Source organism: Leptopilina heterotoma, unplaced genomic scaffold (assembly GCF_015476425.1).
Source record: "Leptopilina heterotoma isolate Lh14 unplaced genomic scaffold, ASM1547642v1 Lhet_167, whole genome shotgun sequence".
NCBI lineage: Eukaryota > Metazoa > Arthropoda > Insecta > Hymenoptera > Figitidae > Leptopilina > Leptopilina heterotoma.
The window spans coordinates 905,303-931,231 of NW_025110883.1; the positions used below are offsets into that span (position 1 = coordinate 905,303).

At 29.3% G+C, this 25,929-nt stretch overlaps 2 protein-coding genes across 2 annotated transcripts in view; one reads left to right on the forward strand and one right to left on the reverse strand.

The window, feature by feature from the left end:
• LOC122499337 overlaps nt 1–25,929 on the forward strand; it is an 86,773-nt gene that overhangs the window by 21,348 nt on the left and 39,496 nt on the right. The window contains exons 3-4 of the mRNA XM_043607621.1: nt 1,294–1,365; nt 17,073–17,099. Coding sequence (XP_043463556.1) covers nt 1,294–1,365; nt 17,073–17,099 — 99 coding nt within the window. The remainder of the gene's footprint in view (nt 1–1,293; nt 1,366–17,072; nt 17,100–25,929) is intronic.
• LOC122499325 lies at nt 4,347–5,641 on the reverse strand. The gene is made up of 2 exons (XM_043607609.1): nt 5,492–5,641; nt 4,347–4,655 (listed from the first exon to the last, which is right to left on the reverse strand). The coding sequence occupies exons 1-2, from the start codon at nt 5,504–5,506 to the stop codon at nt 4,368–4,370; spliced, it is 303 nt and encodes a 100-aa protein (XP_043463544.1). The 5' UTR covers nt 5,507–5,641; the 3' UTR covers nt 4,347–4,367.

A 25,929-nucleotide genomic window follows, 5' to 3' on the forward strand; every position in this document is an offset into this window, starting at 1 on the left:
GTAATAAACAATTATTTAGTAATCGTTACTCGGTAACAGTTACCAACAGTTTAGCAAAACTTGTTAAAAAAAATTTAGCAACTAGTTGGGTAAGTAACTAATTGACAACAGTTGCTTGATAAATTTTACTAGCAGTAACAGTTTCTTGCTTTAAGTTAACATTACTTTCACTAAAGTTAAACTTTTAATAAAGATTGTTTATAAATTGTTCCCCAGTAATAACAATAATTCTAGAATTTACCAAAACTTTTTGTCATTCTCTAAGAGTGGAAATTTTAAACTTTCCCCTTAAATCGCCGGAAGGTGGAAAGTAATGGCGAACGAGCGAGATTCACGGATGTTGCGTGCATTTTAAGTATGTCTACTCTTTCTCGAATCTTTCGTCTCTGCATGGAGGGTTGATTCAGGTAGCAGGGGAAGAAAGTGTCACAATTATCGCCACGTCTGCGTCGAGACGGTTCTTGAAAACTAGATAAACGTGAAGTGAATTTGAAAGAACGTTTTCAAGGATTTGCATTTTCTGTAATTTCGTAAAGTGTGCAGGGAAAAATAGATAGAATAATAATAATAATGATGAAACTTGAGTGAAAAAAGGGAGAAGTTAATTAAATAATTTTGTTCTATAGTTGGTAATATATTCTAGCATTTTTTTTCTTTTTGCTTTTCACTCGCCAAGTGTTAAGTTGCAGATTATAATATTCAGGGTCACATATATTTGTGTTTGTGCATATATATATTTCGTGTGAGTTTTTTCAGCCGATCGATCAAACAAATATAGTCGGGTGCGCTTTAATGAAAATCAATTCAAGTGGCAAGGCTCAAGTTTTTGATCCAATCAAATCACAATTTTCGTTGACCAAGCGCATTCGATTAATTACTTCACATCAAAAGGGGAATGCGGTCAAACAAATCTGATCTTTTAAAAAACTTTATTATATATGATTTCAAGAGGGCTTGAAAAATATTTTCTCGTTCGAGAAATAACTTTGATGGTTCATAAAACTCTCTTTCTCTTTTTCTTTCTCTTCCTCATTCTTTTTCTCTTTTTTTCTTTTTCTTTCTCAGGTAATTTTTCCATGTACGACTAGATTTTTCACAATTGTTTGAAATTAATTTTTATTATATACTTTATTTAATTCTAAAAGATGGAAAAGGCTGACTAATATAAAACTATTCCCCTTGTGTAAAACAATTACGATTCGTCTGACCGAAACTTGACTGTTTCACTTAAGTGAAACAAATTCCACACTGTCAGCCGATAATTGAATTCAAAACTGTCTTTTTCTGTTTCAGGTGAGTGTTTTCGTAACAAATGGTTCTTGACACTTGAAACTTCAACAGATTTCCACGCAGTGATAAAAAAATGTAAGTTTGCAAACTCTCTTCTTATATTCTCTTAGAAATTGATAAAAATCTGTTCCTACGTTATCGATTCAATTCTCGTTATTCTTTATAAGAGTCGATATTTCTTTTTCGTTTTCTTCTTTGCGAGAGTTGGATGTGACAATCTGTTATCAACGACTGGCATGGACAACTATTTCGTCGAGTTGCTCTCTCTTGTCTTTCATTGAGAGATGCTTAAGTCCTCTGCCAACTCAATTTAATTTAACGAAGACAGTTCAATTTCCCCCGCCAACTGAAATAGTAAAGCTTTTGTATTTATCAACTACATGTCTAAATTGAAATGTCGTTTTCGTGTTCATTTCGGTTATTGGATTTATTAATTCTAAACCATTTGTGAATTTTTAGTCGGTCAAAGAAAGAATGATTGATTCTAACAGCCAATTTTGGCTCCAGTCGGATATTGTACTCTTTTCTTTCGTTTACTAACTCTCAGCTTTCGAAGGAGGACTTTTTCGAAATTTATACGGGAACTAGGCCAAAACTCAGCTTAGTACTGGTACACTTATTTCCTTCCAAGTAAAAATTAGAAAACAGTATAATAATCTTTATAAAATAATAATAAAAATTATTATCATTATTAATTGTTACTGTTATTATTGTTATTTTTATAATTGTATTATAATATAGTGACGAAAAAAGGTCCTTTAAGTGTACCATTTATGGACATAGAAAAAAGGTCACGGCTCCAAAGTGATATGTGTACGAAACATAGATTCACGCCTATCGATAAAATAATGTCGTCGCTATAGTACCATTGTGACGTCAAGGTCAATTTGTAGATCTTTTATAGTACTACTTTTAAGAGGCGTCAAGTTTTCTTATTTTTAAAGAATAAGAAATCTCTCAAGGTTCAGAGACAAATATTTTTTTTACCGTGTTTTTTTTTGTACCTCTTGAAAATAGTGAATCGAGCAAGTATCTTGGTATTATAACTCAGAGTAATTCAGGGTGTATAAATTTTATTTTGCGATGTAATATAACTTGATGGTTTTAATGTTTCATAACTCTCTTTCATATTACTGATATGGCTTAAAAGCCGTTACGGTTTGTAATTAAATCAGACAATTAAAACTTTCAGTACGCTTGAAGTCGTCTCTTTTGCTGGGATTTACAATAATCGTAATAATAATAACGAATTATAAGTTTGAAACAACGAAATAGAATATAATTTTCGTTATTTGAAAATATTCTTTTGATTTTTATTGCTAATGTTGTTTTTACATCCCGTAAAAGTCCGTTTTTTAAAAAAAAAGGTCCGTAAAGTCCGTAATTTGATTCAAAAAAGATAAAAAGTTCTTAAATTGTACGATATAATTTGGATAATTTTAGAGAAATTACAAATGATTGCAGAAATTCAATTATTTTTAAAAGTAATAAAATTCTTCATTAAAATTCAATTATGTTTAAAATTTTTTAAAAGTTCTCATCAAAATTTCAATTATTTTTAGAAATAATTAAATTCTTTTCCGAAATTCAATTATTTTCAAAAATTTTCCTCAATTCAATGATTTTTCAATATCTACTATTTTCATAAAATTTTCCAAAAGAATTCAATTATTTAAGAAAAAACTTAATAAAATTCTACACAACTTTTAATTATTTTCAAAAAATAATAAAAATTTCACATGAATTTCATTATTTTCAAATTTTCTTTATAAATTTCTTCACAATCATTCAATTATTTCCCTAAATAATAAAATTTTTACGGGAATTCAATTATTTTCGTTAATATAATGAAATTCTTTTTAGGAATTCAATTATTTTCATAAATAATAAAACTCATTGCAGAATTTTAATTATTTTTAATACAGTTTTAATCGAATTTCTGGAAAAAATTCTTAAAAATTTTATTAAAATTTGTCAAAAGAATTTAGTTATTTAAAAATTTATAGATAAAATTCTTTATGAGAATTTAATTTTAAAAAACATGCAATTATTCAAGAAATTGTTATTTTTGTATTTAAATAATTTAATTATAGTAGAATTTCTCATAAACATTGATTTAAAAATCGATTTCAGTTAAAATTTTAGATTAGAATTGACTTTCAAAAGCATTAGCGCATAAATTTTTTAAAAATAATTGAATTTTGAAAAGGTTTTAGATTAAAATCTTTGAAATTTGAATTTTTCATATTTTTAACTAACAATTCTGTAGAATTACTTTTTTTTTTTTGAGAAACTTTAATTGCGGATTTTTTTAAAAATTATTTAAAGTTTTCAGTTTCTAATAAAAATTTAATTGAAGAATTTACGAATAATTGAAATTTCGTAAATAAGTTGAATATTGTAAACAAATGGATTTGAAAATTGTCAAAGAACTTTTTTGAAAATTGTTGTCCATAAATGGTCCGTAATTTTTCATTTTTGGTCTGTAAAATTCGTATTATTAAATACTTTCACTGTTTCGAGCCCTGTATTAAAGGTATAATGAAAGCGAACAATTTTTTTCTCGTTTATCAGATTAATGTTTATTTTTCATATATTGGAGATAACATTAGGTGCTATTCATATTTTCAGTGTAGTATTTTACAATATTAAAAACAGTTTATATTTTCTTGTTTTCACATTGACATTTCTTGTCATATTCTGTAATTTCCTCTTTTTTATTTCATAAATTTTTGAAAATAATTAAAAAAAACTTGACAAATTATAATTCGTTTGACAAAAAAGGCTTTTACAAATGTAATTTTTTACACAACTAAAAGATTTCTTGAATCGAAAAAAACTGATTTTCCTGCTTCTGTAACAATGATAAATGAGTAAAAACTTCTATGTTTCGAAAAGACGTGACAAATATTAGGTTAGAATTTATCATTTTGTGTTTGTGTTTAATATAGAGGAATTATGTTTTCCTTAGTTTGATGTTTCTTACGATATAGACGTTGTTCATTAATCAATGCGAAAAGAAAATCATAAAAGTTTTTTTTCCCTTTTGTCGATAAGAGCCTTGTGAAGATTGTAGTCTAGACGTAGTAGTAGGGGGCACTGTAGGAAGATGCGTAGTAAGGATAGGCGGAATAAGCCGAGTACGCATAGGGATAATTCGTGTATGCGCTGTATGCAACCGGTGCCGTGTATGCGCTATACGCAAGAGGAGCGCTGTATGCGCCTAGAACGTATCCTCTTTTGCTCCTTCCTGACACCACCGAATTTTCGACTTCCGGTCCAGACACCACTTGTCTCGCTCCTTCAACTTCCACAGGCTTTGTTTCGGCGGAGGCGACGGCGGCCAAAGCCAAGAGAAGGATAGCCTGAAATATTAGAAATTCTTATCAATAATAGTATTTTTCTCTATCATAAATGCAGGAATATTTACACTTCATATATTATTATTATTTATTATGTTATTCTCTTTCGTACATTAATACTATTATTATTTTATTACTACTCTTCTCTTGAAATTATCAAATTGATACTAAAGTGGATCAAATTGATGTTAAATGTTTGGATCAATTTTTTATTTCATCCGCATTTTTGGTAACAATTCGTTTCAATTTTATACTTTTAAGTTAACAGTGCTAATATTGTAAAAAATCATGGCAGCAATTAGGACTTCGAGTTTTTGATCCGAAACTGGAAAACCAGAGTTCGATTCTCTCCGGGTGTGTGAAATTTTTTAAAGACCGAAAATATTTATGCAACTAGAAATCTGATCAAATGTGAATATTTATTATTTATGCATCATTTATTTATGTATGAAATTAATTAATACAATTTAAATTCTCTTTTTCATTTATATATTTATTAAATATATTTTCAATCATATTGAAGCCAAAATAAATAATGATTCTTGTTGATAATAATGGATATTTACTTAAAAACAAACTAAACTAAACAAACGAAATATTGAATAAATAATAATATAAATAAACATAATAATAATGATAATAATAATAATCACATTTAAAGAAATGTGGATTTTTATGTGAATATTTGATTAATTTGAGTAAATAATAAATGATGTTCATTATTGAAAATAAGTGGATAAATAATTATCCATTCATTATTATGAATGATAAATGAAATTGATTATTATTTAAATTTTTAAATTTGTTAGATTTTTATTGTGGATCAATTTTTGACTTACTGCAATGCACTTCATGTTGATTGTTGATTGTTGGAGATTGTTGTTGTGCTTCTTGTTTTGCTGTTGGAGCGAATGATGCTTAAATGATTGTTTCGCGTCTCTTATATACTAAATCCTATTGTGCCCCATGATACGTGCTGAGATTGAGAATAAATCGTTGCACTTGATTCATACGTGACTCCTTGGTATGGTCATCACCATCAATGAAGGTTGTTGGTGTAACATTAGTGCTCATAGGTCCCTCATAGTTAGGTAACACACGTCCTTGGCCGCCAGCCAAATACTAATGAAAGTATTTTACAATCCAAAACTGATCGAAATTCTGCATATTGATTTTATTGTAATCAACTTGACCTCTCAATTCTATTTCGATGGTCATCATCATCTTCTTTTTCTTCTTCTTCTTCTTTTTCATTTCATTATTTTAATTTGCCTTTATTCTTCTATTTTTCCTTTTCGTCTTACGGAATTTATCTCTTTAATAAAGTCATCGTAAACTTCTAATTAGCACCTGTTATTAATTCCGCGATGTATCCGAACCTTGTACTTGATATATCTATATAATAACAATGCCTCTGGAATTATAAATGATTAGTTAATGTATGAGGTAATTTCTTTAAAAGGTCGTCTTATCGTTAATATTTATTTATTTCTTTATTCGCAGTAAAGATGATGTTATTAAAATAATTTTTTATTTTATTAATAATTACTAATATGTTTTTCTAAAAATTGGCGTAGGAGTTAAAATTAAAAAATTTACTAAAACTCTAAATACAAATCCAAGTACAATGTTTAGTATATTATTTATTGCTCATAATTTTGAATTAGAGAGAGAAAAAATGATCCATATTTTACCTTTGAGTGCTTTTCATCTATTGTTTCAAGTAAACATTCACACATTCTATACGCAGGCATTGTGTTTGTCTATAACACAAAGTAAACGACAACTTCATCACGTATATATTATAGTTACCAAACTAGATTATAAACAAGTTTCGTCATAAACAAACACTCTCATCTTTGCGAAATTTTCAACTAGAGGAACAAACTTGTTTTGGTATTGTTGAATTTTCTCTCTAATTTTTTTTACTTATGTTTATTTATTCTATATTTTATTGTTTATTTATTTTATGGCATACTTTTATTATTTATAAATTAAATTAATTTTGTAGGAAGTTAGTTAAACTGTAGAATTAGTTTCGTTTCATAATTCGTTTTAGAAAAATATTTATTGTCCATCTTGTAATTGCACGGAGAAAATTTGTTCCTTACATTTTACCGAATTTTTCAATAAAGTTGGGATATAGTAGCATAATCGTAATTTTTAATAATTTTTATATTATTTTTTCGGTAACAATATTTAAAATCTAATGTGATATCTTTATTCCTTAAGAACTAGTACTGTAAAAGTTGAAAAAAAATTGAAACTGAACGTTCAATGTAAATTAAATAAATACCTCCTTGATGGGCACTAACGTTTCAGGAATAGTTCGGTAAAACTTTCTTGGCTTGCTTAAAGTGTTAGTTTTTAGGAATAGTTCGGTAAAACTTCCTTGACTTGCCTAAAGTTTTAGTTTTCTGGATTGAAATACTTTATTTCAACTGTCCCGCAGTCAAATGAAAGACTTTCACACTAATAGTTGATTTTTCCAACTTATTTAGACTTAATTAATAATCATTTTATTATTATTTAAATTAAAATTCAATTAATTAATTATTTTAAACACTTATTAATTGCCAAATATGTAATAAATGCTTTTAAATCATGTAAAAAGAAAATATAAAATGTCAATAACATACTTATTTTTTCAACATATAATTTATTCATTTTAATTAAATATGAATAATAATAAGTAAGTAAGCAAGCAATCAAGAAAGCAAGTAAGTAAGCAAGTAAACATAAGTAAGTAAGCAAAAAGGAAATAAATAAGTAAGCAATTAAACATATAAGTAAGTATGTAAGTAAGTAAATAAGTAGGTAAGCAAGTAAGCAAACAGGAAATAACTTGCTTGCTTACTATCTTACTTTCTTATTTGCATACTTACTTGCTTATTTCTTTCTTGCTTACTTTGCTTACTTGCTTACCTACTTATTTGCTTACTTCCTAATTTCCTTCTTGCTTACTTGTTTGTTTCCTTTCTGCTTACTTACTTCCTTATATGCTTACTTGCTTACTTTCTTATTTCCTTCTTACTTACTTTGCTTACTTGCTTATTTCCTCCTTGCTTACTTTCTTACTTGCTTATTTCCTTCTTGCTTACTTTATTCTTTATTTGCTTACTTGCTTATTTCCTTTTCGCTTTTTAATGCCTCACAATTATTATTTAATATTTCAGAAAGATTAATTTTCTATTAATTAATTTAATAATTTCCAACTTGCACTTTTAATATGTATATTTTTAATTTTAAACACAAAAATTTGAGAATAATAAGGATTTTCATGAATTATTGTTTTATTCCATTAAATACAAATTTAAACATTTTTCTTTATAATAATAAAAACATAATTTAAAAATATTTCATAAATTGACCTTGAATATAGTTAGAAATGATTCATTAATATAAATAATTTTCAATTTTGTACAACGATAGTTTATTAATTTGAATCTTTCTCACAAGCGGTGAAATAAAATTGAGATTAATATATAAGGACAGTTGAAACTTTCTGAAGCATTAATGTAAAGCGTGCAATGTGTGTATTAGTGTATGCGTTTAGAATGTACTGTAGGCAGGTGTATCAATTAGTATTTGTTCGTAAACAATTGTAGGGGGTTTAGGTAGTTATTAAAGTAGGTAAATTGAGAGTTACGGCAGTATTAATATAGATCTACTGAAGTAATATTATTTTTTATTTTTGTTCTTCAAGTTTTACCGAACTTTCAGTAAATTGCAACTCGTCAGTTTTACCGAAGACTTTATCTTACGTTTTACCGAACTTTCAATAAATTGCAACTCGTCAGTTTTACCGAAGACTTTATCTTACGTTTTACCGAACTATTCAATAAATATGAATGTAGCGAGCACTTGGCTTACGTTTTACCGAACTGTAAGTGAAGCGCTAATACATGTATCGTGAGCTTTATGATTTTTACATTATTTTTCAATGCAATTTCTTTTACAGTCTAGTTCTTGAAAAATTACTGTTTTGACACTTCATCCCAGTTTTACCGAACTAAATTCAGTAAAATTTCAGGAATAAATTTTCTCCGTGTGTAAATTGTCCTTTTAGGTAAAATTAAATATTGTTATAGTGAAATAAGAATGAAAGAGTAAAAAAAAAGTAACTTGCTTGAAGTACCATGCTCATTCATGATCTATTAATCATGTTTATTTGCTGTCATTTATCAGCGGCTGCTAATGGAAAACGCGAGAAATGGTGAAGCAGCGTTATTTTACGCTTATATGCCCGTCTATGTGCGATTTTTCACCACACACGTCACATCCGTTCATCACTAATGCTTTTATTTGCTTCTTTATACAATATAACATCATCGTAAATTCTCTTACTCTACCTTTTACTCGTTAAATTTTATTGTACACACTTCATTCAATTATACTTTTCTCCCTTTTTTTATATACGCATACATATACATTAGTTTTCCCTCTTTAATGAAAATGACTCAAAAATAGAAGAACTGATTAATTTGGTGATTAGAACCTTTTTTCTTATAAAAGCCAAGCGTCTAATTAAAAATTTAGCTTGAATTTACGACATGAAATATTAAAAAAGCTTTTTTTAAAAAGTAATTTACACGAAAGAAGTGTCTTTATTTTACGGTTGGGATAATAACTTTTTAGTTTATTCTTAACTTGGACGTATATACATATATATATATATATATATATATATATATTTGGAAAGTCGAAACAACTGTGGTGTTAAAATGAAAATTCTCAAGTTTCCCTCGTTATCATTAGTGTCCTTCTGTTAAGGAGCTTTTAATGAGGCTTTCTTAAAAGTCAAACTATCCTGAATTATATAAAAGAATTGTCTTATTTCTTGTAAATCGAATACATTTATTAACGTTTCCTTCCGTACCAATTCAGTAAACTATAACTTTATTATTTTTACCGTCAAAGCTATTATTGTTGTTGAAAGGATACAATCAATTTGAAATAATTATTTTCCTTATTGTCAAGTTCATTATTACAACTTTAGACAGTAAAATTATAAATCTGGCTCTGCAACTGCAGTGTATCGTATGCATTATTCTAAAGTAAACTCACTTTGTTAGATATATTTTTTTAGTTATTTTTAAACAATTCATCTTAAGGTTATTTGATAGTATTTGCTGAATAAAACATCTTTTTCCTCCTCTTTAAATTTTCTCTCTCTCTCTCTAAAAACTTTATTTATTATTGCATTTCCTATAATATTTTTATGGCACTTATGTCGATGCAATTTATGCAGATTCAGACTTGTTTAAATCTATCTTTCGTGTTGGAGAATTTTTTTCACTCTACGACTCGATTCACATGAATATGTATCGTGAAATAGGATAAAATCAATTGCGCTGCATTCAGTTGCATACAAATCGTAGCTTTCGGAGACTCAGTAGTTTGTTTGTTTTTTTTCTTTTATTCTATTCAAGTGGCGTGGAAGAAACAGAAAAGGAAATGTCGTAAAATACCTCTCTTTCTTATTCTGTCCCTTGATCTTAGTAAAGACACTTGAGTAATATCTGTAACATTACGAGACACAATGTCGAGGCCATCTATCAGACTACCAACTGTCGTCTTGTACCTTCTTTTTTCCTTCATTGCCTGTTCCACGCATCGCTACATAACGTCGTCTGCTTTTTTCTCCCTTGAAACACATTGATCAAGTTTCTTTTTTACGGTTATTTCACTTTGTCTAATTTTTTTTTATTCTTTCCATGAAACTTAATTAGTTAATTAATTTCCATCAGAGTGATTTTAGAATGGTGTTAATTAATTAGGTCCCTTTGGTGACGACATTGAGCGTCGAAAAATATTTTTTTCCAGAAACTAAAAAGACTCGAATAATTTTTTCAAACGATTCAGATTAAAAATGTACTTTCAAATATGATATCTTTTAACTCTCTTGGTAAATAAAAAAATGAAGTTAGTGACATTTTCATCTCTAAAACCCTCGCTGACCATCGACTTTGACTTCAGGAAAAAAGATTAAATTTTTAATGGTACAACAAATATTTAAAAATAATGAAAGTTTTGGTTTAAAAACTGATGGCTTGAAATTATTTTTTAGCAAAAATGTTATTTTATTTTATCAATCTCAGGTTTTTTTTCGAAAAAATTTCTTTTTTTGCCCGTATGCAATATGCCCTTATATTTTTTATTCTCTCTTGGTTTTTTGTCTACTTTCCACTTTCGCTTCCATTCTTCTGACCCTCAGTTTCAACCCCTTCTGTCTTTTTGGACACACAGTGTTTTTTTTGTTTGTTAAATTTCGGTAGCACGTATCAACCGTATCGTCGTTTTGGCAAAAAGGGGTTGGCAAAGTCACGGGCGTATATAGAGTATAAACTCATACCAACAGGAAAAACGATTGAAACTCGGCTCTTGTAAGTACGTACGTGGGCGTGTAGCTACCTAATAGGAGCCAAAAAGAGGGAAGAAGAAGAGAAATCCAAAGACGGCACAGTAAGTTCTATTGTTTGGTCGTTCTTTAGAAACTCTTCACATTAGCGACGTGAATTAGTACAATGGCACTCTGTCCTTGTTTCTCTTTCTCTTTTTTTTCTATCAAGAGAAGGTGAATATCTACCTCTATTAAACGAGATGTTTCGATTCTACCGTCGTACGATTCTATCTTCGGTCTCTGGCACATCTTTTTGCAACCCTTTTTGTTTTGCTCTTCCAAGTTGGTAGCAGATGGTTCGAAATTTAACTCACAAGAATTTTTCAGAATTTTTCAAGAATTTCTTATTTCGAAAAGAAAAAACTTATACGAATACTTACCGTCGACTTTAACTAATAATTGAACTTACCGTTAAACCTAGTGTTAAATTTACTCTTAAAGTTACCGTTTAATTAACCATTGAACATAATAATAAAATATTGATTGGACTTACCGTCAGTTAAATATAAAAAATTTTCTTTTCTTAACTTACCACCGAACAGGAAAAACATACTTTGTTCTCCTGAACTAAAGTGACGTAGAATTATTCTTTTTTCCTCTCGATTTTTTCATAATTTTTTGTTTTTTGCCTCGTTTGTCACATTTGCCAGCTACACTTTGAAATTCAACTACCGAGAACGATTGGCGAATGCTATAAAGTGAAATTTAATGTCATAACTTTGTCAATCTGCAAGTTTGAAATTTATCGCTTTACCAAGTTTTGGATTAAATTTGATTCCAAATTAACAGATTGTAATAAATTTTTGCCCTAAAGACCATTTTTTTCTGGCATTAAGTCTACTATTCATTATTTATAAAAATAATTGAAATATTGCGAAGAAATTTATAAAAAGTTTGTAAATAATGAAATTCCTGTGAAATTTTTATTATGTTTTGAAAATAATTAAAAGTTTGTGTAGAATTTTATTAAAATTTTTTTTAAATAATTGAATTCTTTTGGAAAATTTTTAGAAAATTATAGATATTGAAAATAATTGAAACATGAAACAAATTTTTGAAAATTATTGAAATTAGGACAAGAATTTTATTGTAATTTTTGAAAATAATTGGATTTTGGGGAAGAATTTTGTTATTTATAAAGATAATTGAAATTTTGACGAGAACGTTTTTTTTAATTTTGAACATAATTGAATTGTATGAGAAGAATTTAATTATTTTTGAAAATAATTGAATTTCTACAATCATTTGTAATTTCTCAAAAATTGAATTTTTTTTAAATGAATTTTTTTTTTTTTTAAATGAATGAATGATTTTTTTTTAAATTGAATTTTCAACAAAAATTTGAATTAAACATTTTTAAATTCTATTACTTTTAAAATTTCTGATTTTATTTTAAAAAGAAGGCGAATTTTTTTCAATTATTTTACAAATTTTATTTTAATTGAAAAGTATAGTTTGTATTCTTTGAATTTTTGCTAAGAGTTGGAAAATAATTTTCGTTCGGAACCTTTTTTTTAAATTTATTTTCTTTTAGTACGTTTTGTTTTTAGAAAAGTTTTGTCTCCTTTTTATCTGGAAATGATCTTTTTCCTCCTGTGAAGTTTTTGTTGTTATTCCATTTTTCAAACTAATAGAATCCTTTTGTCTTAATTTTTTAAAAGACAGGTTTATATTTGTCTCCGTTTTCAGTTGACTCCGAGTTTTCGTTTACTTTTTTATTATCTCTCTCGTATATATATTTCACACAGCAATTTCTCTTGTATTTTTATTGCGATAGAAGAAATAATAATTCGTAGGAAATTGACGATGATAAATGATAAAAAATTGTAAATATCGTTTTTACGCTTACTGATATTTTTTTTGTGAGAAGCAATTTTTTCTTTCTCTTTTTTACTTAATAAATGTCAAAAGTCAACTTATAGCTTTCAATATGACGACAAGAACTCGATATTTGATTCCCCTATGGTATTTACTTGCACGAATCTTTCTTGCCATCGTTCCCTTTTCTTTTTTTTATCCTTTTACGGTCAGTTGTGAATTTTTATGAAATATTTATTTTCCTCTATTTAAATCTTATTTCACTTTTAGAAAAGTTGGAGACAAATTTTCTTTTCTTATTTTCTTGAGAAGAAAACTTAGTTTTCAATTTTTGTATATTGTTTTCGTTTTTTAGAAAAGAGAAGAGAGTTTATTCTGGAGAATTCGATATTAAATATTGATATAAAAAGGAATGTTTTTGTTTTTATTAATAGGGTTTTAGTTTGAAGAACTTGATGGTCTGTTAAAAAGTTCGAAACTATGCTGAGCTTAGGAAGGTCAAAAAGAAAAACTTTTAGTACACGATGGTGTCATTAAGGAAACGTAGGAGAACATTATTTACCTCGTGTATTCAAATATTAATTAAAAAGTAATTTTTTATAAAGTTAAACGTTTTCTTAAGTTCTGATATTTTAAAAATAAAAATAAATCAAATTGAAATTGAGAAGATATTTATATTTTAATAGAAAGAAAAATGACCGTTATCGATAATTGAAAATAGGGGAAAAAAGTTTTTACTTTCAAGCAATTTATAGATCAAACAAACGTTTTAGGCGAAAGGAGGATAAAAGTTCAATTGGAGATAAAATTGGTGAAAAATTCAATTAAACGTTCATTTAGAGATTATAGATCCTCGAAATTGCTTGCATGGACCGCAAGTGATGAGCTCGTGAGTTTGAAAGAATAAAAAAGAGAGTGAGGGAGTAGAAAAAAAATAGAAACCAAAAGGGAAAAAGAAAAAAATACGGGAATTACTCTACCGTTGACTTTCGAATGTTGAGAAAGCAATGTGCGATACTTGAAGAGTAGAAATGCAACTCTAACTTTTGCAATTTTAAAGTCTGTTTGCTTTCAGCTTTCTCCAACGGTTTCCTAATCTTCTCGTTTCCTTTTCTTCCTTTTTTTCTCCGTTTCATCCCCTTTTCAAAAAAGGGTGTGCGAACTTGTTCGTCGAATTGTTTATGCTCAGTACTATTTCTCTGTCGTGCGTTTTTCTTGAGCTTCTTACAACTTGGATTTTGTCACCCACACAGGGAGAAAGGATTTGTAGGATGACAAAAAAGTTTCATTGAATAAATGGTTCCATTCATCTCTCAATTTTTTTGTGTGCGAAATTTCTTTATAGTAATTTCATTTAAAAAGACACGGTATTTTTAATTGACAAAAGGACATTTGTTTCATTTTAGTCTTCAAAATGCAGTGTCGATAATTTTCAAAGTCAAAGTGGAGAATTATCAGACGAAAAAGGGTTGTAAAACAACGTTTTTTCAACTTTTGTGTTCTGCTTGAGAAAATAAGTGTAGTTGACGCCTTTACGGCGAAATTAACGAGACAATTACAAGGCAACGAATAACGAAAAAACAGGTGTCGTGTATCGTGCCCTAAGATTCGCAGAAAAGGCATTTAGAGTGACTTGGCCTAAGGGGAATTGAAGCATTTCCTTTCCATCCCTCTTGTGGCTGTTTGGCTCGTGGTTACGACGAAAGATCGAGATGGATTGAATGATGGATGGTTGAATAGATGTAGTCACGCAAGAAAGGACTCGCTCTTTCATTCTCTTTTTTTCCCTCTCTCTCTTTGACACAATGAAGGAAAGTGAACTTTGATGCTGAGCACGGTTTTCATTCAGAGAGCTTTGCGGCGCCAAATTGCAATATATAAATACTTTTGGCGCCGCAAATACGCCCTCATTTAAATACCGATTTCGCACTCGTTTTTTCAACTTGTTTCCGAGCCGATTTGTCAATCAAGATTTTATCACAATTTATTTCTTTAAACTCGCAATTTTCAATTATTGTTTCTTAGTTGTTTTTGCTACTACTAATAGTATTATTAATACTTAAGGGCTCGAACTAGGGTCGTAATATTTGATTGAAATCCGAAAAGGAAGTTTTTCTTTAAAAAAGATCCGTAAAGTCCTTAATTTGATTGAGCAAAGACGAAAAGTTCGTAAATTATACGATAGAATTGGAAGAATTTTTAAGAAATTACAAATGATTGCAGAAATTCAATGATCCTAAAGTTCTGAACGTTCAAATGAATGATTTTTTTTTCTTCAAATTAAATTTTTATTACAATATTTTGTGTCACTATGAATAAAATTAATTATAAAGTTTGTCAATATAAAATTAAAGTTTTTTATTTTTATTGCAATCAGCAGTTTATGAAAATATTTTTAATAAAAAATATTTCGTTCATTTGAACGTTCAAAACTTGTGGATCGTGAAATTCAATTATTTTCAAAAGTAGTAAAATTCTTCGCAAAAATTCAATTATGTTCAAAATTTTTTAAAAGTTCTCATAAAAATTTCAATTTTTTTTTAGAAATAATTAAATTCTTTTTTGAAATTCAATTATTTTCAAAAATTTTTTTTAGTGATTTTCAGTATTTATACTTTTCTTAAAGTTTTCCAAAAGAATTGAATTATTAAAAAAAATAGTTTATTATTATTATTTTCTAGTCCTCCCTTCCAATACCATTATTATTATTATTATTATTATTACTATCATTATTAATTTGCCTTTTTTTCCGAGGGGAGGCGATAATGAAGAAATTCATTTTAACCTTTGAATATAATTCATCATTTGAAGAAGAAGTCTTTCGGACATTATCTTAATAGTGAGGATCTATACACGATACGAAAATTATCTAGGATAATAGCATGAAGAAGCGTACTGAAAAGATGCTTTTTATTCTAGGAGAAAAACTCGTCTTTATTCCCTATACTATGAAAGCAGTGAAGGTGGATTTAGGAGCTTTACTACTTCCCCGCAAACGCCATTGATTCACTTCGGATAAGGCACATAAAATGAAATTTTCATTCTTCAATGTTAAACTTTTTATTTTTTTTATTAATACGTACACGCTAAAAAAGTTCATAAATCTCCAAGTTTAAAGGCTCTAGAAATTTACACAAAAGGTATACGCTGTTTTAAACTTTCTTTTTGCGCCCCGATTCGAATGTATTTAGGTCAAAAAAAGAAAAAATAATAATGGAGCTTTTGGACGCCGGTACTTTCCACTTTAAATAATGGGGAATTTTATACTTAATTTTTGTTACAAGTGACGATATTTTTTTTAAGTCTTCCGAAAACCGAAAAAATCATTTTTACTAAATCGTTACTTGATTTAAAGAATATTTCTTAAGTAGTAATATTTTTAATCTGTGAAATTTTCCCTCATCGGTAAGTTAAAATTTATTTTTATTTATTTATTTAGAAATTAACAGTCAAAAAAGCCATAGGACCATAATTTGTCCGATGAATGTGTTCATATAAAGAGGGGTATTGTAAAAATATAAATAGGTAAAATAAAAGTTTTAAACTTGTAAAAAATTGCATTTTATTTTTGCAATCGGCGATTATTTTTGATAGTAGAGTAGAGGAAAAAGAAGTGTTTTACAATGAGTGTGGAAGGTGTTGTTTGGACTTATTCGAGCGATAACAAGGCTCTTGAGAGTTTGTGCGATAATTGGTGCGTTAAGTTCCCAAGTGCCGAAAATATCCGTGTTCATAATAAACGTCTTTGGAGGCGATCGTAAAAAGTCGATATTTTGGCCCTCTCGTTACGATTCTGTGATACAGCATTTCCGTAGCGTAGAACCAAAGTGCTTTCCTTTATTGCAAATGCCATTACACGTTTAGTGGAACTTGCAACGCCCATAAGATGAGAAGGGGAGTGTTAGTTCTCATTCTTTTGTCACTATTACGCCTCAGAATGGTTCACATTTTACACTTGGACTCCGTTTTTAGAACCATTCTCTCATTTCGAATTGTTTCTTAATTAATTTTTCCATCTTACCTACGTTTCGTATTGTTTTTTTCCTATTTTTTCAAAATTGTTTTTATATTGTCCTCGATATTGTCTTTTTTTCTTGTATTTGTTTCTATACTGCTTTTTTGTTTCCATACTTTTTGCATTTAAAAACTTTTTTTCAAATAAAGGTATAATTTTCTAATTTACTTTTTTTATGTTTCAGATATTCTATGCCCTGTGGGACACGCTGGTGAGTTATTAAATTTTTTTTTATTATTAGCATTCTTGCGTGAATTGAAGGGTTTATTGCGGGATTCGTAAAGGGATATTAGACTGGAGATAATGACTGACTACATATACGAGAAACAGATAGCAGACCTTAGGCTCACTAACAGGACAAACAAGGGCGTGTATTGTTCCCCTACAGAGACCTAATCGATTATTGTGTGGTAACTGCGTATTTTGACAACCCGTAATGGGTTATCTTTATTAAAAAAAAATCCCAACACTTTAGCCATTTTAGTATGTAAATTCTTCCTTTATTTTATTAGCACACATGGTTAAATTTTTATTACTCGATTAACTTTTTTCGAATAAAAATAGAAAATAAAATAATAATTAATTAAATAATGGTTTCATTAAAATTTTTATTAAATAGTAGCTTCATTAAAAACTAGCTTAACTTAAAGCTAGCTTTAAAAAGCTTAAAAAAAAGCTTAAAAAGCTTAGAAAAGCTTAAAAAAGTTTATAAAACTTTAACTAACGCAGTGAAATTAAAAATACGTTTTATTAAAGAACAGTTTAGTTAAAAATATTTGAAAGAATAGTTTTTCTTTTTATAGTCTTTGATTGCTTGCGGTTCCACTTGACAATATCGCGCACATAGAGTGACTATGTGGCAATATTGGCCAGTGTAGAGTAGGGGAAACTTTACCATATAGAAACTCTATAACGTAATATACAACTCGAACTTAATTTTGGTATTCGACGATGAACAATGCCAATGAAGATACATTTAGTTTCCAAGGACTTATTCCTGTTCTTAGTTGATAAACTTTGACTAGCTTCTCGTCCTCTCTCTGTAATTCCGTTTTCAGATATAATGTATATATACTATATAGTCCTTCAACCCTGAAATCAGTCTTGTTTTGATGGTCACTAACCGCATTGATACTCTGAACACGTTTTGTGAACGGTTCATTGGTTGGTCCAGTCTCGGACACATCTAACTCTACGTATTTCTTTGATTTTCAACGTTTGATACTCTTTTATGTCCTCCACTCTTTTAAGTCCTTTTAAAGAAAAGTAAAAACTGACATTTATTTCGAAGTGTCATGAATTGATAAAGCATATTAGAAAACTTATTTTTTCTGATGAAAATGTAGGTACGGGGTTTGATTCGTCAGGGAAATCAGGGAAAAGTCAGCGATTTTTATTAAAAGTACTGAAAAAAATTAAATGTTTAGAATTTATTAGAAAATTCTGAATTTTTGTGTCATAAACTATAAAATTACCACGAATTCTAAAAAATCCTTAAATTTATTCTATTTCTGACAATAATTTATTTTAAATAACTTAATTCTATTGAAGAACTGCCATAAAGTTAATACTTATAAATCATTTAATGAAGTATTTTTTTGAAAAATTTTAATTATCTTTGTAAATGAATAGTAAAATTATTTTTTTTTAATTTTCATAAAATTCTTTGCCACAAATACAATTATTTTCTAGGCATTTTCAATAAATGATTTTATCACTGGGACATCTTTAATTATTATAAAACATTAAGAGACGAGGACTCGGAGTTATCGACATCTTCTTGTTTTATAATAATATTCTTATAAGTTATTCAATTTTTGAAAAGGTTTGAATTAGAAATTTGGAAAATTCTAGTTCCGATGGTAAAATAATAATGATTAAATATTTGAAATATATTCCTGTGGAAGAAATTTCGAATTCATGAAAAATTCTCAAGTTTGTTTACTTCCTTTTTTTGAAAAAATGCTATAACTTTTATAATACATAAACAGAAGCCGTAGAAAAAAAAATTCCGATTCTTCTATCAATAGATGATACCACAAAACTGCATTATAGTACTATATGTATATTTTGTATTCTATATGCATTACATGATTCAAGGAAAGAATGTAGGTGAATGGCTTCTTGAAACGGCGTATAGTCTTTTCATCTTCATGATCAGAAACGATATCATTATAGAAATAATATATAGGAAAAATTTATGTTCACCTTCTGGTTTAATATTTCATTTGAAAAAATGTGTTTTATATTTTTCTTTCATTTGAAATCTTTCTTTTTTATTTATTGAGAAACAGACGGAGGTATTTTATTTCCAAACGTATTATTTTTCCCTATTTCTGTTTTTTTTAAATAAACTTTTATTTAATGCATAGAGCAATCTATCTTTATACACCAGCATATATACTCAAATCAAGTGAAAACTTGTGAAAAGTTTCCATTTGTTATATAATAATAGAAAAGTTTAATCTAATAATTTCACTCAAAAAACTTTAAAATAAAGTTTTGTCATCAACACAGTTTCACTTTCTGTTCTTTGCAGTGAAATTGCAGAGAAACTTCTTAGCTAAGTTATTTTTCTAAAGTTTATTACCGAGAATGCTGTTGTGACCTTCGTAAAGTTTCTGTTTATATATTCATCGTCTAATGTTTTTTTGAAAAATTTGAAAAATTTATAAAATTGGTATTTTAGTGAATTATTTATATTTTATTGACTTTTTAAAAATAATTTCTATCAAAAGATAGTGATTTCTATCTCTCTTTTTTTGAAATTAAATTTAGAGGGGAGGAATATGTGATTATCTATGCATGGTGGGATTATCACGAAATGTATTATTTATGTTAAAGTGTGCATTGAATAGCTCAGCATAAAATTTTCCACTAGAAATCTGCTAATAGCGATTTATTGGTATCAAATACCAGTGGGCAGTGTCGCGTGATCGGGATTATTCCGCTCAAAGTACTCTCATCAATATCGTACGATGTGCCTCACTATGATGATTAGAGAACGGTACTTTTCAGTGACGGTAGTTATCATTTAATGGTACTTTAAATTGACGGTAGTTCCAATGTATTACAATTTACAACTGAACAACAATATTATTTCTATTGACTTTTTGGTTTTATATTTCTAGATACTGTCGAAATTGTAGTTGAAAGCTTTTTGGGGAACTTTATTGACGGTAGTTACTTAGACAGTTTTAATGGTGAGATTAGGTTGGTTATTAACAGTATATTTGCCTAAAGAGACAGAGTCTGAAAATAACTTTAATTCCCAATGCGGACGTGCTTAGGAATTTTCTTGACAAATGAGGCGCGCACGAGAAATGCTCTGTGAGTAGCAATTTGCTGCAGTGTATAAGCTTCTTTCAGGAATACCTTCACCATCTCTATTAGCCTTTAGAGAAGGTTTATTTCAATCTCTTAAATGAGATTACATTAATTACTTTTCGTAGATAGGTACTCCAATTTGGTCAATTTAACCCCTTTCTTCCAATCAGAACTGATTTTATTTTTCAATTTCAGAGGTAATTTTATGTAATTTCTTGGCAACTTCATTTTGTAATGCTTATTTGTTACCTTATTTTACTTTTTCCATTTCTAAAGTTTGTCAAGTATTAAACGTTTAGTCTGAGTATAAAAAATATAATTTGTAGTTTTAAGTAAAATGTTCTCTTATTTGACTTGGACTTGATATATTTTTGTTAGTAAGTGGTCTGTAATTTTTAATTTTTGGGTCCGTAAAGTCCGTATTATTAAATACTTTGACTGGTTCGAGCCCTGGTGTGATTTATTTTGTAATTATTGCTATGCGTAACAACACATTGAGTGTGATGATGACTTGAAATATTTGGGAGAGCTTCTATTTTCCTTATCGTTCCCCGGGGTGGCGTTACTTAAGATTTATTGCACGCATTTTGCGAACTAGCACGACATCCTCGCGAGACGACCTCTAGCATTTTGATAAATTATGTGTTCAGCACAATCTTCAAGCTATCGTTGAACTGTCTCTCTCTCTCTCTATTCCTTGGTTGGGTTAAGTGTCATGGAAAATTTAAGACCTTATGCATAATGTGACATTCTAATTCAGATTTCATTGCGAAAACTCAGATGCTCTTTACGGGGTCATTTCAACATAAAATAAATGTTGAAGTAATAATAATAAATTATCGTAAAAAATAATAATTGTTAGCAGTTTGAATTTATTGCGAACAATGAGAGATAAATTAAACGTGATGTTTAACTTTGATTACCAGGAGAAATGTTCATTTCGTTCTGTTATATATACGGATTTGAATTTTCACCAAGTTTCAGGACAATATTTCAGGAACCAACCCTGAAAACATTATTGCCAACCCTATGTGCGTTTCTTGGCCCCCGGGGGTGATATTTTGCGATTGCCTATATTGATAACCTTAGAGGTTTGGCTAACTCCCGACATTTTGCAGCTGCGCGTGCCTAGGGCGTGGAATTGTATCACAGGGACTGTGAAAAGTCTACGATATTAGCTTAACATATACCTTGGCCAATCAACTCTTAAGTTTTGAGGGTTTGCCAACCCTCTTTCCAATTCTCATTCACTGACTGCTGTATAAATTCCCTCATGGAACAAATAAAGTTTTCTTAATTCGAGAAATTTTCGACTCTTAAATCTGCGAGGAGCTATAAAAAAATATTTATGACTAATAGAGATCTTTTGATTCGATAACATTTTGTTAGTTTACTTTGAATGTGTTTTTGCAATTAAACTATACCGTCAATAGCACAGTTTTTCTAAGGATATCAAATTGATACAAAAAACGTATCAAAAGTGTTGCTACTTTTGATATCTTTTTGTCTCAATTTGATATCCTTAAACTGTGAGACGGTAGTTTTAGTCAATCACGCAGTTTTTTTTTATTATTTTTTTCCTCGACTGAGAACGAGGAGGGGAAAGTTATTTTTATCCTGACGAAACAATAATCGTTTGAGAGAAGCAATTTAGTGTTTCTATATAAAAGACGCAATATCCATTAATGCGATGTTACTGCATGTGTGGAATACAAATGAAAGAGAGAAAGAAAGAAAGAAAAAAAAATTTGCTGAGAAATTCTCTCTTTGACGATGAGGCTCACGCGGTAAATAAACGTCCCGAAGGAAGAAATGGATTCTTCCGGTCGTTGAACGAAACTAGCAGTCGAGGCAGAGTTTACGGGTTCCAAGGTAATATCCTTTTGCTATGAGAAAGGGATTCCTTTTTTTTGCTGTATAGATATATGTGTACATGTAAGAAAAGGGAAAACGATTTTTTTTTGGTATTGCCAGAAACTCTGGTGTACTCTGGTGAGATGGCAGCTTGTGCCTTTTAAGAACTAGAGGGTGTTTCCAGAGTTACGAGAGAAGAAAATCGACTATGTAGGTTTATTTGCATTCTCATTTGTATGCTTGCTCAGGTTTTTTTTTCTTTTTTTTAATGAGATGCTATGATTTATGAAAGAGTAGAATTTTTTTACGATATGGTGTATAATGACCTCTTAATGATCGTCTCACGTGTTTAATGTCATCAGTTGGCTTTGTTTCACTCTGTTTTACTCTGTTTTCTTTGAACTGAAAAAATGGTTTTCTTTTCTGTTTATTAAATGAATGATTTATTTTTATTATTCTGTTTATGTAAATCATAATTTATTTTTATTATTCTGTTTACGTAAATCATAATAATTTATTTTTCTAAAAGAATTGTTTTTAATATTTATTTAAAAATTAGTTTCTATTATTATTTCTCTATTAATTAGGGGTCGCCCATAAATTACGTAAGACATTGTGGGGAGAGGGGTGGGTCTGCTAAATCTTACGAACCGTAGAAAAAATGGCGCTAATGTATGTAAAAAATCTTACAAAGGGGGGTGGGTGGTCAAATTTTCCAAAAAAGTGACTTGCGTAATTTATGGACGGCCCCTTATTGGAATATTAAATTAATTCCGTTAATCATTAATTAGATGAGGTTGAAGTCCTCTAAATGATGAAAAATTTAAAATGAATTTTAAGTCTAAAAAAGGAATCTATAATTCCAAAAATGTGAAACTGGAAATTTTCATTAATTTTAAATTGAATTTCACTAAGGTTTATTTTTAAATATGTAAAAATGTAAAATGGTTTATTGGAATTTTAATTTACTTGTCAGTGGAGAAAAGAAATACTGCTTTTACTGTACGATTTAATGTATAACTATAGTAGGTAGCTAGCATTTATTGATTATCTCTATAAATATAATATGTTTGAAATGAGAGATTGTTGGATTAATTTCTGTCATTTATTTTTCGAATTTTAAAATTACATTCACTTTTCTAATTAAATGTTAGAAAATTATTTTTTTGTTAACTACAAACGTTGATCATGCAGCTCTGATATTTTAGGTACGGAATTTTCAAGAACGGTACTGGTTTTAGTTTACCGATCAAATCATTTTTTTAGAATAGCAGTTGAAAAAACGTTAGAATATTGTTTTTTAGTAAAGAAAAACAAATTTGAAAGTCCTAGAATATTCTACGCCTTTGCTGAAAATAGGCAAAACAGGATCAAAGGTGGAATATAGAATTGCAAAGGTCAGGAGTCAGATTGACAATAAAGGAAATGAGAAGAGGAAGATTGAGGGCTTCCTGAGGTCGATCTTGTAGTTTCGTAGAGTAAAAAAAAAGGCAAAACAGAGGCATCTGCTGAAATCGAGAGCAATAACAAAGAGGAATCTAATACTGTAAAGGGAATTTTTTTTCTAAGTCAGATAAAAATACAAATAGGAATTGAAAGTGAACTGTAATTTATAGATTCACGGGAATTAATTTAATTTAGAAAAAACTTATTAGCTTTTTCTATATTAAATAATTTGTAATAGACCGCAGTAGTTAAAGTCTTTTCTCGAATTTCTCTCTATTGCCAATCAATCTTAACTTTCTATACCCTCTTTCATAAAATTCATACCACAATTCCTTGAATGCGCTCGATTTTTATCTATTGCAAAAGTAAAGAGCGTTATATCTATATATAGAATCCGAGAAAAAGTGAGAAACGTGAAGAAAATCACAGAGGCACGCCAAGTAGGTGAAACGGGAAAAGTGGTCCCTTGAAATTATTCCCACGTATGCCAGTGAAAGAATGAAGTCTCTCCAAGTGTTTCCGACTCGGTATTGAACGAATTTTGTTTTATTATTTCATAAAGGTTTTTATTTCTAGATGTTCATGAGTGCAACAATTTCATTGTTGAAAATTTTGAGAAACATTTCTTGTACATTCCAAATAAAGTTCGACTTTTGGCCTATTCCTCTGAACAGTTTTTTTAAAGACAAGAGCGTGAAAATAATTTTACGCTTGGAAAATTCGAGACTTTGTCCGTGTAACTCAATTAATTTCGAAATTGTCAGTGAAGATATTTTGTGTGCGTCTCATCGTTTCGGTGTTTAGAGTTGACAAAGCTGTCCTCACTCATCACTAAACAATGGGGGAGTATAGTCGAGTCAAGAGAAATCTTGAATTTGAGTTCTGTGCATGGTTTTTCCTTTTCTTGTTATTTAATTCGAGAGTGAATAAGTGACTTTCCCATCTATGTTGGGTATGAAACGTCGTTTCCCGACACACATTCCGAGCGCATCATGTCCGTGTATACAAATATAATAATGGACGAAACGAGAATGCTGTGGAGCGAAATTGTATGTGTATGCCTATGTATAATCACGTGTAGAGCTCCAGTGGACAATGTGTACACACGCAAACATGAAACTCGCCAACCTATATATATAAATGCAAACCCAATGTCTTACCAAAGTGCCGTGCTCGCCCTTTCCGTTGATGGGAAACTTGTCGTTGTGTAGGAACACCGGGAATCTTCCCTGTTTCCCGAAGGGTGTGACAAGCTCGGCCATGCTATATTAACCACTATGCCTACAGAGGGTGAAACTTTCGAGAGCGAATCCCTCCCTCCCTCTCTCTCACTCACTCGTTTTCTAACGTCTCCTTGTTCTGACAAATACGGAATGAAATTATTTATTTAAACTTTTTTCCTGTGTGAAATTACTCGACAATGGTAGTTGCAACTCATGGTATTTATAGTGGTTGGTGGTTGTAATCGACGGTAGTTGCGAATATTAGTACTTGTCATTGACGGTATTTTTAATAAACTGTTGTTTAAACCAACGATGGTTACAATTTTTGGTACTTTTAGCCAACGGTAGTTACAAATGATGAAAGTTGATACCAAGGATAGTTGCTCCTAATAATTTTAAACCAGCGTCCATTTTTCATAAATACTTTGAAAGATATCATTAATTACCGCCAGTTGATGGTAATAATCATCAGTATCGAAATAGAACTTTTAAGCGTATGTGGTATAAATACAATTGTATTAAAAAAAATCATCGAACCTACTATGATATAAATATAATTAAACACCAAAGCAAAGAGAGGAAGATAGAGAGGGAGATAGAGAAATAAGTGATTCCGGAAAATAAATTTATTTCCTAGCAATAAGTGTCCATGCGGTTTCATAACGTATGCGCAGTGTATTCTGTTTCAAGTCGCGGTTTTCACGCTCGGAACCATACGAAACCGCAATGTTTTGGCGGTATTGCTAAGACGCGACAGACAGTCGCTCTGTGCCTCTGTGGCAGCACGACAAGAATTTAATTTATGCTTCAACGGGTACGTAACCGCCCCCGAGAATCTATGGCTGCGCCTAACTTTACGCTTGCGTCATGAACTCACTCTCTGAGACTTATAAATCCAAACTGTAAACAAAAATTATGTAAAACAAAAGTTTTGTCTGTTTCAAAAAAAAATTTTGTTAGTTTTTTCTAACAGGGATTTTTTCCATTTGGCAGTACATGTGGGACAATGCATCATTTACTGTGGACAAATTTAATAGTACGTTGTTAAAACAATTTATTGGAATTTATGGAAAAAATTTCCAGTTTTTTGTATTTTAATTTGATTATTTTAGTATTCTGATTGTTTAGTGTTCAATTATTTTTGACTTAAATATCAATTATTAATTTAAATAATAACCTTAATGTTAATTA